At 41.1% G+C, this 17937-nt stretch overlaps 1 protein-coding gene and 1 long non-coding RNA gene across 4 annotated transcripts in view; one reads left to right on the top strand and one right to left on the bottom strand.

The window, feature by feature from the left end:
• Positions 1–17937, top strand: part of NBEA (neurobeachin) — a 366730-nt gene that overhangs the window by 165759 nt on the left and 183034 nt on the right. For all 3 annotated transcript variants that reach the window (XM_081197851.1, XM_081197850.1, XM_081197849.1), the window contains one exon: positions 10845–10969. In XM_081197851.1, coding sequence (XP_081053977.1) covers positions 10845–10969 — 125 coding nt within the window. The remainder of the gene's footprint in view (positions 1–10844; positions 10970–17937) is intronic.
• Positions 11258–13650, bottom strand: LOC308589169. The gene is made up of 3 exons (XR_014009123.1): positions 13350–13650; positions 12774–12866; positions 11258–11614 (listed from the first exon to the last, which is right to left on the bottom strand). It is a non-coding gene; the product is annotated as an uncharacterized lncRNA (long non-coding RNA).

The following is a 17937-nucleotide window of genomic DNA, read 5'->3' as shown; positions in this document are numbered from 1 at the left end:
TTTTCCCTGTGTAAAGGTCAGAGGGGGCAGGGTTTCTGTTGAGGCAGGGGATTAGCTGTGGGAGGAGCTTATCAGAGTTTGTAGGGCAGCAGTTGAAGAAGGAGCAAAAAGGGTTTTCTTGTGTGTGTGTGTTTCTTGTGGCTGATTAGCTGTTTTCCCTGTGTAAAGGTCAGAGGGGGCAGGGTTTCTGTTGAGGCAGGGGATTAGCTGTGGGAGGAGCTTATCAGAGTTTGTAGGGCAGCAGTTGAAGAAGGAGCAAAAAGGGTTTTCTTGTGTGTGTGTGTTTCTTGTGGCTGATTAGCTGTTTTCCCTGTGTAAAGGTCAGAGGGGGCAGGGTTTCTGTTGAGGCAGGGGATTAGCTGTGGGAGGAGCTTATCAGAGTTTGTAGGGCAGCGGCGCGCGCCTAGCGGCGCGCGCAGTTATATCCATCTTTTAGATTTAGGGGAGCTAGTCTCAAACGTTTGTTGGGGGAGACCTAGGTTTTTTTTGTGGGCGAAGTTATTTGTCCTGTCTTCAAGCTTTTTATGATGGAGGACCTCTGTAGCCACCCCCAACAACACGATCTCAAGATGGAAGGGGGGGGAACAGCTGCAGTCGCCTGCGATTCCTGCGCAATGTTTGCCATCTTGCCAAAGGTTGCAGGCAGCTTCACCTGCAGCAATTGCATGTTGATTGCCCTTTTAAAAGACAAAGTCCAGCAACTGGAGGAACGTGTAGCTACGCTCCAAAGAATTAGAGAGCTGGAGCTCTTCTTGGAAGCAACAGAGCACACCGTCCCCACCAAGGAGGAGACAGGGGACTCCCCTGAGAAGGAGGCTAGTTCATCAACACAGGAGCCAGATATATGGAGAAACGTGACTCAAAGAAGTAGGAGGCCCAGGGTTCACTCTGATTGTTTAGAAATACACAATCGCTTTGAGGTCCTCTCCCCTAGCATGGAAGACGAAGAGCAGACTCCATTTGAGGATCTCTCCCTCATTACAGTCGATCAGGTATATGAAGACGAGCAGCAAAGTCAGTCCTCAGGGAATGTGCAGGCGACCTTGGAACGGACAGCTCACGGAAGAACCCCGACCAAACCTAAGAGGAGGCGTGTAGTGGTGATAGGGGATTCCCTACTGAGGGGAACAGAAGCAGTGATCTGTGGGCCTGACAAGATGTCTCGGGAAGTGTGCTGTCTCCCCGGGGCTAAGATCCAAGATGTAACTGAACGACTGCAAGGAATCATAAAACCCACTGACAAATACCCCTTCCTCTTGGTTCATGTGGGAACCAATGACACTGCAAGCAATAGCCTCCAGAAGATCAAAAGAGACTACGAGGCTCTCGGCAGGAAATTGAAGCAACTAAATGCACAAATTGTCATCTCGTCTGTCCTCCCAGTTGAACGACGTGGCCCAGGGAGAGAGGGGAAAATAGTGGAAGTGAACAGCTGGCTTCGCAAATGGTGTAAACAGGAACGGTTTGGATTCTTAGATCACGGACTGCAGTTTCTTGAAGATGGACTTCTGGCAAGTGATGGGCTGCACCTCACAACGGTTGGGAGGAATGTTTTTGCCAAAAATCTCAGAAACCTCATCAGGAGGGCTTTAAACTGACTAATGTGGGGGAGGGAGACAGTGCTCCTGAAGGTAGGAGTCTATCAATTAATGAAGATGATCATCCAAATGTCATAGACCAAATGGAGCAAACAGCACGCGGACCTAGTGGTGGGAGGAAAAAATCCTTAAATAAGAGACACGGGGGAATGATTAATGGACTTCAATGTCTGTACACTAATGCGCAAAGCATGGGAAATAAACAAGATGAGCTTGAGCTCTTGGTACAGCAAACTAAATATGACATAATAGGCATCACTGAAACCTGGTGGGATAAGTCCCACGATTGGAATGTAATAATGGGGGGATACAATCTATTTCAGAGAAACAGACCAGACAAGAAAGGAGGAGGAGTGGCGTTATATGTCAGGGATGTGTATACCTGTGAAGAGATCCAAGATTTAGAACCTCAAAGCCAATGTGAGAGCATTTGGGTCAAAATTAAGGGAGAGAAGAATAACAGAGACCTCATTGTGGGAGTTTACTATAGATCCCCAAGCCAAACGGAGGACATAGATGATGCCTTCCTGGAACAGATGGCCAAGCATGCAAAAGGAAGGGAGATAGTAGTAATGGGGGACTTCAATTACCCGGATATTTGTTGGGCGTCAAACTCAGCCAAGAGCATAAGGTCAAACAGATTCCTCACTGGCCTTGCAGACAACTTCATTGTCCAGAAAGTGGGAGAAGCAACAAGAGGAACAGCCATTTTAGATCTGGTCCTAACCAATGTTGATGACCTGGTTAGTGGGGTAGAAGTGGAAGGATCATTAGGCGCGAGTGATCATGCTCTTCTGAAGTTTACTATACAGCGGAAAGGAGCAGCCAAGCATACTAGGACTCAATTTCTTGACTTTAAGAAAGCCGACTTCATAAAACTTAGGGAAGTGCTGGGTGAGATCCCATGGACAGCAATACTAAAAGGAAAGGGAGTTCATGATGGCTGGGAGTTTGTTAAGAGGGAGATAGTAAAAGCACAACGTCAGGCAATACCAATGAGACGGAAACATGGAAGGTGCCTAAAGAAGCCAGGGTGGCTATCTAAAGAACTTTTAACTGAATTAAGATTAAAAAAGGATGTGTACAAAAAATGGAAAAGGGGGGAAACCACCAAAGAGGAATTCAAACAAATAGCCAGCACGTGTAGACACAAAGTCAGAAAAGCTAAAGCACAGAATGAACTCAGGCTTGCTAGAGAGGTTAAAAGCAACAAAAAAGGCTTTTATGGGTATGTTCGTAGCAAAAGGAAGAACAAAGAAACAGTGGGGTCACTCAGAGGAGAAGATGGTGAAATGCAAACAGGGGACACAGAAAGGGCTGAACTCCTCAATGCCTTCTTTGCCTCAGTCTTCTCCGATAAAGAAAACAATGCCCGACCTGAAGAATTTGGAGCAAATGATTCAGCAAAGGAAACACAGCCCAGAATAACTAAGGAGACAGTACAAGAATATTTGGCTAGTTTAGATGTATTCAAGTCTCCAGGGCCAGATGAACTGCATCCAAGAGTATTAAAAGAACTGGCAGATGTGATCTCAGAACCACTGGCAGTCATCTTTGAGAATTCCTGGAGAACAGGCGAAGTCCCGGCAGACTGGAGGAGGGCAAATGTTGTCCCTATTTTCAAAAAGGGGAAAAGAGAGGACCCAAATAATTACCGCCCAGTCAGTCTGACATCAATAGCAGGGAAGATTCTGGAGCAGATCATTAAGCAAACAGTCTGTGAGCACCTAGAAAGGAATGCTGTGATCACCAATAGTCAGCATGGATTTCTGAAAAATAAGTCATGTCAGACTAACCTGATCTCATTTTTTGACAGAATTACAAGCCTGGTAGATGAAGGGAACTCAGTGGATATAGCCTACCTTGATTTCAGTAAGGCATTTGACAAGGTGCCCCATGATATTCTTGTAAAGAAGCTGGTAAAATGCGGTCTTGACTCTGCTACCACTCAGTGGATTTGTAACTGGCTGACTGACCGAACCCAAAGGGTGCTCATCAATGGTTCCTCTTCATCCTGGAGAAGAGTGACTAGTGGGGTGCCACAGGGTTCTGTCTTGGGCCCGGTCTTATTTAACATCTTTATCAACGACTTGGATGATGGACTCAAGGGCATCCTGATCAAATTTGCAGATGACACCAAACTGGGAGGGGTGGCTAACACCCCAGAGGACAGGATCACACTTCAAAACGACCTTGACAGATTAGAGAACTGGGCCAAAACAAACAAGATGAATTTTAACAGGGAGAAATGTAAAGTATTGCACTTGGGCAAAAAAAATGAGAGGCACAAATACAAGATGGGTGACACCTGGCTTGAGAGCAGTACATGTGAAAAGGATCTAGGAGTCTTGGTTGACCACAAACTTGACATGAGCCAACAGTGTGACGCGGCAGCTAAAAAAGCCAATGCAATTCTGGGCTGCATCAATAGGAGTATAGCATCTAGATCAAGGGAAGTAATAGTGCCACTGTATTCTGCTCTGGTCAGACCACACCTGGAGTACTGTGTCCAGTTTTGGGCACCACAGTTCAAGAAGGACACTGACAAACTGGAACGTGTCCAGAGGAGGGCAACCAAAATGGTCAAAGGCCTGGAAACGATGCCTTATGAGGAACGGCTAAGGGAGCTGGGCATGTTTAGCCTGGAGAAGAGGAGGTTAAGGGGTGATATGATAGCCATGTTCAAATATATAAAAGGATGTCACATAGAGGAGGGAGAAAGGTTGTTTTCTGCTGCTCCAGAGAAGCGGACACGGAGCAATGGATCCAAACTACAAGAAAGAAGATTCCACCTAAACATTAGGAAGAACTTCCTGACAGTAAGAGCTGTTCGACAGTGGAATTTGCTGCCAAGGAGTGTGGTGGAGTCTCCTTCTTTGGAGGTCTTTAAGCAGAGGCTTGACAACCATATGTCAGGAGTGCTCTGATGGTGTTTCCTGCTTGGCAGGGGGTTGGACTCGATGGCCCTTGTGGTCTCTTCCAACTCTATGATTCTATGATTCTATGATTCTATGATCTTAATCAGTTGGCTTAGAAGCCAGCAATTCATCCTGGCCATTAGTAAGAAATATCCTGTATCAAATCTGGACAAATTGTCTTAGCAAGTGGTGAAGCTCAATGTGGAACAAATATCTATTCTTAATTTTTTTTAAAAAAAAACCCCAAATAACATTGTGGAGGTTTACAAATACAACGGATCTTGAGCTCAATGTAGGTGAAAGCTTCCCTTAAAAAAATCTATTGGGTGGCAATTATAAATTGGCTGTGTCACATTGGGTTGTTTTGTACAAACTAAATTATAGAGAATCTCTTTATTATAGGACAGTGCAGCAAAACACAGCAATGGATTTTGTACTGTGTGCAGTAGCTTAATCAATTTCATTGCTCTCTATGCGAAAGAATTAGCTCTCTATATCTCTACCGATGACATAGGGAAATGAATAGAAAAATCAAAGGTTCAAAGTTTCTTGATTCAGAATGCAGCCATTTGACCCTGAGCAGAGTTTCTCTTAAATCTTCATATAAATAATGAGCATTAAAAGTTGCATACAGTGGCAGATATTTTCATATAAGTACAATGTACCTTAAATAGCACACTGAGTTTAAGGAACTTGATCAACAAGTTGAATTGCTAGGTTGAAAACCAATACATGAAAAGTTAAGTGGTGTATGTAATAATGAGTCAAATTGTATACCTTGATCTTAATTTTATGTAAAGAGATTGTATTTGCTTTTTGAATTGGCCTATATGGTCAATATATGCATGCTGCTAATACACTTCTTACGATTTTGGTGTCATATTTTTACACTTTACAACTTTAGTCTGTTGTCCAGTAATGTGCAAAAGTTACCCACCCATATTTTGACTTTGTAATTTTAAAGAAGTTCCATTTGCAGCATAATTAGCTTTTAAGTGTATCATCTATTTAGAAAAAAGAATGGACAAATAGTTGCATCCAATGTTGTCACATATCTGACAGAAGATTATTTAATCCACCCATTCAGTTTTCCCCACACCACTTTCTACTCTGCTCCAAAGGGTACCTCAACTTGCTAGAGTAAATTGGGAGAAGGACATGGGGAATTGGCAAAGATCACATCTTGCCTTCTGTTGGCAGAATCCTTTACTGGGTCAAAGTGCCCTCCATCAGTGAAGGAGCACAGTTGGATACAACCCAAATGCATTTTAACATTTTGAAACTATTAAAGAAAACATTTGTTTCCTTCCACTGCCATCTCTTTTGCTATCTTCACTGGAGTATGTGAAGCTGATAAATTTCATAGTGAGGGCTGTAGAATTACAATTCTGAAGAGGATTCTTCTTGTGATGTTTATGGAGATGGAGAAATGTGTAAAGTTTCAGTGGAATTGTATTTAGGTACAGGCCATCAAAACCTACACCCATCTCCAGTACTTATAAAAGGCTATCCTCAACCAACCAAAATATCTTCAACACCATGAATTCTCTGTACATCTGTTAGTAATATTCTTCTTTCCAATATGTCCCACCCATAACTTAAGAGAAGATTTATCTGTGTTCAGGTCTCCTTTTGGTGGCAAAGTTCAGTGTTCATCTTTTGAACAGTGGCAGTTTGAGCAGTCCTGCCTCTTTAAATTTCCGTAATGTTTACACTCCAGGTAACTTTAACAGCTTTCAGTAGTTACTTTACTTTTGAAGATAAACTGTTAAAAAAGATTACCTCACAAAGGCATTTGCTATTTTTACCAATACTTTAGTTGCTGAAAAGTAAATACTTTTCTGTCTCACTAGGAGTGTGCATTTAACTTAATGAATGCTAATTTCACTACAATATTTTAACGTTTTATAATTCATTAACTTCTGTGTTTTAGAAAAAACTTAGTCCTCAAATTCACATAACCCCCCATCTCTTCTCCCCTGTATCATTAGTCTGTGGCTTTTTCTCATCACTTTTCCTCACAGTGTGTTATAAAGCAACAGTATTCCTAAAAAATTAAACCAGCTAACCTAAACAAACACTTCATCTTAGAGTATATTTTACCCTGTATGCTTTTGTATGTGTGTGAGAGACTAATCCTTAGTTATTTCTTGAAAGTGTGCCTTTATTTAGTGAGAACAATATAACAGAAGCACGCACATGTGTTATGGAATATGGATTTGTGTGAAAAGTGATTGAAATAGCTGGAATACGTTCAAATAGAATGGGAGAAAATTGATGGCTTCCTGATCCAAGTTCTACTGAAACTAATTAACCTCTGTGTTTTGTTAACTTCAGTGTGATTTTGATAGTTTCTTGAAAGTGCTGTGCCTTAATCCATGTGATCATACTTACAAGTGTTAACTGAAGTAAAGGTTGATCAATCATCCATCATGATATCAGATTTTTACCAAAGGTATATGGATATTAATTTTAGTTGTAATAACATCAGAGAAGAAATATGTTTTAAAGTACAGCCGCTTTTCATTATCTTCTTTAAACTGTAGAGGTAAACTACATTATAGGAAGCTAGAACTAATATAAAGGTCTTCTCCTGCAACAACTACAGGTGAATAGCTAGCCAAATGTGGTCTAACAATAGATTTTTGCAAATAAGCAATGGTGCTTGGATACACATAAGTACCACACTTTGGAGTGATTATATGCTGTGATCCTATACATGTATAACTGGATGTAATTCCCATTGGGCTCAATATACCTGTGCAGAGGATTGCAATTCGTGTATCATACTAATATAAAGGACTTCAGAAGGATCTGATCAAGTGACAGAATAAGTAGCTGGTTATCTTTTCTGACAAGTATTACAAAATACGATATAACATTTCAACCATTTTGGATGTAGACACTTGGACAATAGGCGACTGTAAGCACAAAAATGATAGAAAATGTCCATGTAAACAATATATCTATAGGATTAGTATGCTCCCAGCTATATAGTGATATAGGCCGCTAAATGGACATTTCTGCTTGCTGTGCAACAGTAAAGAGAAAGCAAACAGTGTTGGGCAAAGTGTTTGAAGAGTGGACTTCATTGGTATTCTTTCACCAGTACTGTTTGGGTCATGTTTTACACAATAAGTACACACAAGCTGAAATTTCTAAGTGGGAACAAAACATTATTACAGACCCATAGAATCTGCACCCTGAGATTATCCAGCTACTGTCGCATATAAAATAACTGTCCTCATATGTAATGATTTGTGTGAATGAAGAAAATAAATATAAAAGGAAGGCATCAAATTTAAGATTTTCAATATACGCAATTAACCCGTTGAGTCTATCTCAGCATATCATTGAAACAAAGAGAATGGTAAGAATTAAAGTTTTGTATCAATTAGATTTGCCTTGATAAGACTGGATATTTTTTCTGAAAAAATATTAAACCCTCATGCTTCAGTGCATAAGACAACTGCTAACTGATGGAGGTTAAGTGCAGCCTATCTCTGGCGTGACATTTATTCCATAAATGTCAACTACAAAGTTTCTTGCACCTTCCTTGAAAACATCTGTGTTTTGCCTGTTTTCAGACTGACTTAGCTGAACCAGTTGTCCAGTTAAATGTCTTACTTGCTTTCGGGTAGAGTTCCTTTGTGAGATACCAATTCTATATATCTATCTAAATACGTCTTTATTGGCAACAGATTTAGCTTTTTCCAATGTTAGTTTCTGAAAAATGAGATGCCATAATTCATTTTCTCAAGGCAAATGATCGGAATAGGCGTTTTCTTAGTGGGACTTCCCATTTTCCCACTTGCATGTCAACACCAGTAAAGTTTCTGCCAACAACAGGTTTCTTGATCTGATTGCTTACAGGTAACTATATACACTAATGTAATAAGCAATGAAGGACCAAGACATGTTTCAAATTACTAATTTGGTTCTCTTTAAAAGGAAACTATTAGGCTTGTTTCAGGTTAAAAAAAACCATGCAGAGTTGTGAAAAGATTTTGACTTGCTCTTTGCATTTCATTAACAATTTCTTAGTGTCTTTCATATTGAAGTGACCTTCTTGCAAATAGATACTGTAGCTTTCATTGGCTAATTCTTTACTTGCACCAGCCAATGGCAATAATATTTTCATCCCTACTGGGGGTCAAATTATATTGGTTATCACTTTTTTAAAATGCAGTTCTGTAAGTGTGCATACCAGTGCACGAAAGAAGGTGAACACAGCGCTGCAGAGGAAGGATGGAGAGGTTTTGGAATTTATTGCATATGTATAAAGTTAAAAATTTAGTAAGAGTTGTGTCTCCGGTATCCTCTGTGTTAATAACAAAGCTGTTAAGCTGGATCTGGATCTTGTCTACACAGGCAATCCCCAATTTGCATGGGGGTTGTGTTCCAGGTCACCACCCACAACAGCGGAGCACACATAAGCCCACTCTACCCTGTTATTCCCCCTCCCCTGTTGTGTCTCCTTTTCTGGCCACTTCCAGGTCACCGCAATGTGCTTGTGCATGGTTGCACGTCAGTTGGACACATGTAAGACTTTTGCTGCCTGTTTAGGGGGCCCACAGGAATAGCCATAGGAATAATTTGCTGTCTTCCATTGTACATATCACAATTTACATGGACTTTGTCCCCACTTCTAGTTGCCTGTGCAATCTGTCCAGTAGGAAAAATAGATGTTGATAGATCAGGTGATCCCAACCTACCCATAGCCTACAGTGGCGTTCATGGGTGCCAGTTCACTTTCAAGTTTATATATGTGGGGAGAGCAAGGTGTGTGAGAATGTGAGGCTGGCTTCTATGCCCACTGAGTGTATAACCTACTTATAGGGTATCTGTCTGTCTTTCTGTCTCACTCTCTCTCAAATCTATGGGCACAGGAGGGGTTAAGCACCCATCCATTCCCATGCTAAAGATCCCTTGCAACTGCCTCCCCATCCCACATTCCCACTTTCACAACTTTTTTTATCATTATAAAGTCTAATTCTGAGAGAAGCAGGTGTGATTTAAAGATGGATAACTACTGAAACTTACAGATAGGTAGCCGTGTTGGTCTGCCATAGTCAAAATAAAAAAATTCCTTCCTGTAGCACCTTAAAGACCAACTAAGTTAGTTGGTCTTAGTTGGTCTTTAAGGTGCTACAGGAAGGAATTTTTTTATACTGAAACTTATTCTGCATGAACCATCATGGTGACTCTCCAGTCTTCCTGCCCCTCTCTTTTACATATTTGTATTTATTTTGTGTAAAGACTTGCATTTGTGAAGGCATAAAAGAGCCAAGATTAAGGTACATTCTAGTGCCATTCATACCCTACTATATCAGTAAATTTATAATTTACATGCCAAATACTAATTTTGTTTCCTTCCCACCCCCCTGGTTTGCTGATGTAGTAAGACAGAGGTTTAAGCACTATCTTGTTCTGATCACCCATCATATTGACATGGAACCTGTAGATAAAATAATAATAGTTAGCATTTTGTCAGTGCCATATTGCAAATTTTGAGATTCTTGACTGTTTCCATATTTAGTAACTAAATTTAATATAAATGAATGCATGTATTTGCACGTTTGGTAGGATATGGGTTAACAATGGTTTCTGAATCATTCTGTGAAACTTTAATATTGGTTCTGAATGCAAAACAGGCAGTGTAAAATGATGATGGCCATGGTTGTTAATGACTTGTTTTAGCTGGGAGCTATAAAATCATCCAAGGACTCTGTTGGTGTTGGAATAATAATTTACCTAGACAATTACCACATGGTGGAATTTTTTGCAGCTCTAATTCAGAGTTATTAATAATGAATAAAATTGCAATTTTCTCAGGTTGCTGGGGGCAATGGGGAATTATTTCAATGAATATTTCAGCACATTATTTTAATCATAGTTCCACAAAAAATCAAGTGGGCAATATTTTATACTTTTAAGTTTAGTCTGCTAAGAGACCATAATCATTAAATTGCAAAATATTTGCTCTTAGGTCCATTCTATGATTTACAATCTTTTTTTTAAAGAAACACTGTAGAAGAAAGCAAGCTGTGTCATTAATACTTGTAATTTGATGCTGCATTTGTTAATGGGCTTGCTCTGATTAATGTTTTTTTGCAGTAAGCACAGGGGTTTGAGAAAGTTGAATCCTTAAATGCTTCAATGAAAGTAAAGAAGTACTCAAATACTGCACTTTAATAATATATGTTGTAACATTTTCCTTGTACTCACTGAAAAAATTAAGGAAATGTTTTATTGAGCTGCTGCTCCTTCTCTGTATCCCAGTGTAGTAGACACTAATCTTTTATTATTCTTGTTATTATTTTCTTAGCCAACTGCATGATTTCTGGCGCTTAGATTATTGGGAAGATGATCTGCGTCGACGGAGGCGGTTTGTTCGCAATGCCTTTGGCTCCACCCATTCTGATGCATTGCTCAAAGCTGCTGTGGAATATGGTCAGTACTCATTGTAACATACCCACTCTCTTAAAAAGCTTTATTTTTATTTGTAAGATGTTTCTGAGAACCATCCACTTTACTCCCTTTTTCCTTTTAGTACCTTTTTGGCCTTGCATGAAAGATACACATAGCTACGAGCTTTGTAGGGTACTTAGTGTTTAGAGCTCCTACTTCCGAGGCCCATCTTATCCCTGGGAAGGAACTGACATGTTACTCAAACAGGAACATGGCTGTAAACATGACCCCTATTGTGTTCAGGTAAAGGAGAGGTTCTGGGTGCAGTGATTTTACTCAGTTATGGTTAAGGTTGCTAGCACTTTACTGGATACAGCAATCTGAGGTTGCTGTCCTGTTGGACAGGAGTAGTAAGGGGAAATATATGAGAAAGTGGAACGACATCACATTGTAGAGTGCGAAGGGGGGGGGGAGATTGTCAACAGTATGTTCCAATGCAGGATATTTATTAGCATGTCTCGTTGGTGAAGGATTTGCTCGTAGCTACAGCAGTGTCACAGGCTAGTAGTGGGCAGCAGATATGAGGATGCAAGATGATGTAAAAAATAATAATTTTGTAAGCTGTGTGTCTTTGTTTCTCAGTTTGACCCTTTTATTCTGGCTTGTTTTATTTGATGCTTCAGTGTGCTCTAAACCGCTTTGAGGGGTTTTTCTGAAAAATATAAAGCGGTATAGAAATGAATTGAATAATAATCAGACCATTGTCTAGAAAGAACAATGTAGCAGAGAGAGGTAAGCCAGCCAGTTAGTTGCTATGTCAGCCAAGAAGGAGCTATCTATAGGCCAAGTTTGGTCTGTGGGGATCTGTTATCTACCTCAAATAAATAAATGAATGTTCTTCATGTGTACACCCCCCCCCCACACGCTTAATGATATTGAAATGAACTCTAATCAGTCTTTGCTATGGTTGAATATTTCCAAGTTTGCAAAGTGTTCATTTTCAGAAACGTTTTGCTATTCCACGCTGTAATTAGTTCTGATTAAAGTTTCCATGGGCTTTCCCCCATAATATACAAATATTTAAAACTCACAAGGTGAGCAACCAAACAGTGATATGAAGTAGGACCTTAGGAAACATTTTATACATGTGCCTCATGACCACAGAAATCTCTACCAACCCATTAGGTTGCCCTTCTCTATAACCACAAACATTAGATATTTGATTTGGGGGTATATTTTGTTTTTAAGATGTACTAAGATTCTAAAGGTTTTGCTGAAACTGCTGTATTCCACTTCAAAATTATACTTCACACTCAATAATAATAATAATAATAATAATAATAATAATAATAATAATAATTTATATCCCGCCCTCCCTCAGCCGAAGCCGGGCTCAGAGCAGCTAACAACAATAAAAGTAACACAACATTCTAAAATCAATTCATTTTAAAATCAGTTCAAAATCAGATTAATGGCAACCATTGGGCTAGAGTTCTTTGAGGGGGTCAGACTGTGCCTTCACCAAAGGCCTGCTGGAACAGCTCTGTCTTGCAGGCCCTGCAGAAAGATGTCAAGTCCCGCAGGGCCCTAGTCTCTTGTGGCAGAGTGTTCCACAAGATCGGGTCCATGCTATTATTTGTTCTGTGTAGATATTTCAGAGCCCTTTGATACAACTCTGTGTCTGTGTGTGTGTGTGTGTGTGTGTGTGTGTGTGTGTTCACGTTAATGTTCATGAAGTATACACAGAACCTGTGAATCACTATTTTTAATCCTGGTTTGAATTAGTAAAATAATGCTATCTTGGGGACTTTGTATACTACACTCTTAAGCAGTGCTATTTTTCTACAAAAATAAGTGTCAGAGCTCACCATGAACTTCTCCCTTGTTCTCTTAGAATGACAAAGGCTTCTATCTGAAAGGTGCTGGAGCTGAGCTCCAGCTGAAAAACAAAAATCCCAGCTCTTAAGTATTACCGTATTTTTCGCCCCATAGGGCGCACTGGCCCATAGGGCGCACCTATTTTTTTTGGGGGGGGGAATAAAGGGGGGGAAATTATTAACCCCCCCAGGTGCGGGGCTCGGGCGGGGGAAGCCCGAGCTTCCCCCGACCCCAGCCCCCAGAACAGGCTGCTATCCGCAAGCCTAGGGAGCCCGGCGGGAATTCGCGCCGGTCTCCCCAGGTTTGCAGAGAGCTGCCCGAAGCCTGGAGCGCGCTTCTCAGCGCACCCCGGGCTTCGGGATGCAGGCAGCTCTCCGGAAGCCTTGGGAGACCGGCGCGACTTTTGCGCACCGACCCCTCACGCTCTCCAGGCTTCAGCGGAAGCCTGTATTCACCCCATAGGACGCACACACATTTCCCCTTCATTTTTGGAGGGGGAAAAGTGCGTCCTATAGGGCGAAAAATACGGTATATAGTTACTTACTGGAATATAGGATGCTTCCTTCTACTTCTTTAGACCAAGGGTCATCTGAGTCGGTATTGGTTACACCAGAGACAACTAATGTGGTACCCTTCAGAAGATGCAAAGTGTAGCTCCCATTATCCCTAACCATTGTCCATGCTGACGAGAGCTGATGGGAGTTGTAGTCCTCAACATCTGGAGGGCACTGGTCTGCACAGACTTGCAGTGACTCTCCAGAGGTTTCAGGCAGTCCTTCCATTCCTACCTTGAGGCATCAGGGATTGCAATTGGAAGTCACATTCATAACATAGCACTATTCTACTTAAACCGCCACAGAGAATCCTGGGCACTGTTCCTTGTTAAAGGGTGCTGACCTCAGAGAGCTACAGTTTGACAAACTACCGTTCCAAGGATTCTCAGTGACTGTCAAATACAGTGGTACCTCAGGTTACAAACACATCGGGTTACAAATACCTCGGGTTCCAGACTCCGCTAACCCGGAAGTAGTACCTCGGGTTAAGAATTTACTTCAGGATGAGAACAGAAATCTTGTGACGGCAGCATGGCGGCAGCAGGAGGCCCCATTAGCTAAAGTGGTACCTCAGGTTAAGAACAGTTTCAGGTTAAGAACGGACCTCCAGAACGAATTAAGTTCATAACCAGAGGTACCACTGTACTGTAGTGCTTTAAATGCAACATCTGTGTGTACAGCTTTTTGTTCTATACTAACATATAGCCCTACCTCAAAGCTGGCTTGTGTCACACTGGGCATTTTATTTTATTTGTGTTTTATAGAGAAGAGGAAAGACAGTAAAGTGGAAAGATAGTGGGCATAATGAGACAAAACCAAATAAGAGGGTGAAAGAAGCAGGGAGGAATGAAAAGAAGCAGTAATGTATTTGGGCTAAAATTAGGTCCTGATCTGTACAGGGTGAAGACTATTGATCACAACTGTGGAGCTGTATAAGATATACATTGGCATAGCTGTAGTGTCAGATTGAATCGTGTACCTAGAAGCAAGCAGTCTAAAACTGAGGGGTGCATGTGGAGCAGGGGCAGCAAGATTTTCAGCCAAGCATGTTTAGGGCCAAGCACCCAGCAAGCGAGTATACAAGGAAATGGGATTAAGAGGTATAGAAAACTCCCCCCCCCAAAAAAATAGGCCCTTGCCGAGTAAAATTAAGAGAACCTCAAATTGTTTTCCCAATATTGTATTCAGATAAAGAAGAAAATAAAACTGGCACATATGTGGAGAAATGTTGTCTGTGTCACTATTGGTTATATTTCAGATCACAACAGAAGGAAGTCGCCACTTACGTGGTACTAACATAAAGGTTTCTGAAGCTTTCGGTATCAAAATTAACAACAGCCTTCTAGAGGAATTTAAAACAGCTTGCTGCGAGATTAAATCCCATAGATTTTACCTTGATGGACTTTTTGAGGCTTGTGCTTATGGATTTTAATATTAAAACTTTTAGTTGACCTTACTCTATAAGAAAACATCCTTAACACTGATGTTATTTTTATGCCTCTTGGTGATACTAATGAGTTGAATAATTTATGAGGTTGTCATGTGAAAAGGATTTGGTGCAGTTTGATGTATTTTCAGCCTCTGGTGCTGGAATGTGATTAATAAAGCGCTAGAAGCACAGATTTTTTTTTCCATGGGGCTTAACTTTCATTAGGGATTTTTCATCAGTGTTATTTTGATAATTTTTATAGCTGTCTGGTATAGTAGCAAAATTACTCTTAGTTTTAAGAATGAAAATCACATTAGACAAATAAAACGTGTGTTTTTTTGTTTTAAAGGGAGGTAGTTTACTCGCCTCGGATATCTTCTTAGTGGAAAATGACAGAGAGAGTAATGAGTCGCATAACGCATTTTTTGGGGGGTTGTTGTTTGTTAAATCTTGCCTCTAAATGTAGTACCATGAATGCTGCTTTGAGTATCCATATAATAGTGGGAAACATCTTAGTAGTTTTTCGTTATCTACATTGACTGTCAGTTATCATTTAGGGGGGTTGTGCATAAATATTGCAGCAAAGGAATGTTTAGTCAAAGCCTAAGTCAGCAAGCTCCTCTGTGTCTACGATCAAAGGCATCAGCTTAAATAGGTCTGATCAGGCATTGCAGACGAGGGCAGGCAGCTTCAGCCGAGCAAAAAACACAGAGCAAAGATGACAAAATTAATCAGTCATTTCTCTGGCAATAAATAACAAGATATGCTGAGGTCTGCAGATGAGAGAATTTCTAGGTTCCTTGGAGATGTGCCTGCTTAATACCCGATTTATCTAAGCTTGCACAGCCATCAAGATATGACCTTGATGAATAAAAGAGCACTCTCTAACTAATCTCGACTTAAATCGGTATATTGATAGTGAATGCTTGGATACAGTAACAATATGATAGTCACAGTCACCAAAGAACAGGGAAGTCTCGAGAATGGCAAAAATTGTCTGTGACTTTTTGCACCTGTTCAGGGGGAGAACGTCAGCTGTTAACTAGTGAGCGGAAACACACAAAAATGTGGTGAAGATTACTTAGATGAGTTTCTATATATTCTATATATTCCTAAAAAAACATAAGAATCTTTGATTCTTTGTAAAATGCATCCAACTAATCTTTTGTGGGAAGAAAACTTGATATTCAGTTTGAGGGGGGGGGTCATATGTAGCCCCTTCCTACTGCTGCAGGCACAGCCACAGAAGGAAGCCAGAGGTTGAAAGGATTGGCATTGGGCAGCTTAGACCTTCCCCTTTCCACCCCAGCTGCTTCCAGTTCCTTCCTCTCTACCCACCTGCCAGCCCCAAAGACCTGCCCACTCACCAGGCCAGATCACACCCTCTCCCCTTAAAGCTCAGCCAAACCACGCCTCTGCCACACCACTGGACTGGGCAGCTCCCCAAGAACCATCCTGCTCTTCTTCTATTTCCCTCCTCCTTGGTCTCCAATGCTGCTGCAACCAAAATGGCCTTGTTGTGAAGCACACAGCGGCAGCGTGGTTGCTGGGGAACTTTCCCAGATTTCTGTTCCTTTGTGGCTTGCCTAGGACACCCACCACGCATGCTGCTTTCCTGGGACACCCATTCCCTGGGCTATCTGCCTACCTGAAGCAGTCAGCTGCAGTTCTTATGACAATTCTTACAATTATATGCAAAGATAGCAGCTCATCATTGAGAACTTTTTTCTGTAAAATTATATTTTTAATTTTTTCCAAATCAAATTTCATTTTCTTTTGTTTCCTTTCATTTTGTGCTTGTGTGTGTGTGAGAGAGAGGGGGGGGGGAGAGAGAGAGAGAGAGAGAATGTTGCAAATTATGACACAGTCCCCAGAGTACAGTGGTTTGTTAACAGTACAACTGTTAGTGTTCTAAGCAGTTTATGCAATCTAGCAAGGTCAAAATGACCGTGAACTGTGCAGAGAGCTGCTTGTATAATTTCCTTGCCAATAGGGATTATGTGAGAGTTCGGCTGAGCTTGGCTTGGACCTGAGTCCAAACTAGATTTGAGCCTTCCAATCTATAAACTTCCATTTCTGGGCCTTCCAGATACTAGCACTTAGCAAAGGAACCTGCCTTATTAATTTCTTCCGTTCCGATGCAAGCTAATTCACTGTGAAGCAGCTCCATCCACTAGCACTGAGATGGTGTGTGAGAGGAGAATCACTGCAGGTATAAAATGGGAGAGAGGCCTGACTCCCTTGATCCTCAGTGGGGCTATCCACAGACATCTAGCTTTTGGTTTCCAACCCCAGATTTGCTCCACGACACACACACATACATCAATCCCCTTAGGAACTAAATACGAATACCCCTTTGGGAAGTGAGGAGGTTCCTGACAATGGCCCTCAGATTGGCTCAATACAATTACTTGAGCACGTATCATTCGGGGCAGCAAAATTCCATGTTCATACAAGAAGACCTTCTGAAAGCTCACTAATTTATACTTGCCATGTGGATATAAGTTTTCGTGATTCTGTGTATTCTCTCAGATGGTTGTGTTGTAAATTGTGGATATATGAAGGTCTCATGTATGTACTTTGGCACAGGAGTTTCATAAACTGTGGATCAGCTTCCAAGAACATATCTTTACTTGGTATGTGGATGGTCTATAATCAAGAAAGCACTATTGAGTTGTCTCAACAGTGGTGATGAAAATAAAGGTGGCCCCTAATATATGCATGGCCATTTATTATATGATGTAACAGCAGAAAAAGTCCTACTCCTCATAATTTCCAAAGGTGGTGACAGACCAGGGCTTTCTCCAAAGATGTAGAAGGGTGGGGGAAATGGTATGTATGGAAGCAGATAGTCACTGGGAATTAAAGATGGTTGATATGGAGGCTTGAAGCAAAGAATAGGGCATGGCACTGTCTTGATCTGTTGTATGGATCTGTTTGGGGTAGGGGGATAAGAATGACCAGCTTCAAGCTGAATCCATGCTGTTTAGCTATAGAATTTAGTGCCTAGTTTAAAGGAGCATAAATCCATACCACCCAGCATCCTATGCATATGTTCCTATTTGTGAAAAGAAATTGGTTGTGCACACATGGATTTCCATTGCAAACAGAATGTCGCAATCTCTCTTTGATTTCAACTTATCATTTGC

Source organism: Podarcis bocagei, assembly GCF_964188305.1.
Source record: "Podarcis bocagei genome assembly, chromosome: 6".
In the NCBI taxonomy this organism is placed as follows: domain Eukaryota; kingdom Metazoa; phylum Chordata; class Lepidosauria; order Squamata; family Lacertidae; genus Podarcis; species Podarcis bocagei.
Note: the sequence above shows the minus strand (reverse complement) of the source record. Positions and strands in the feature narration are given on the sequence as shown.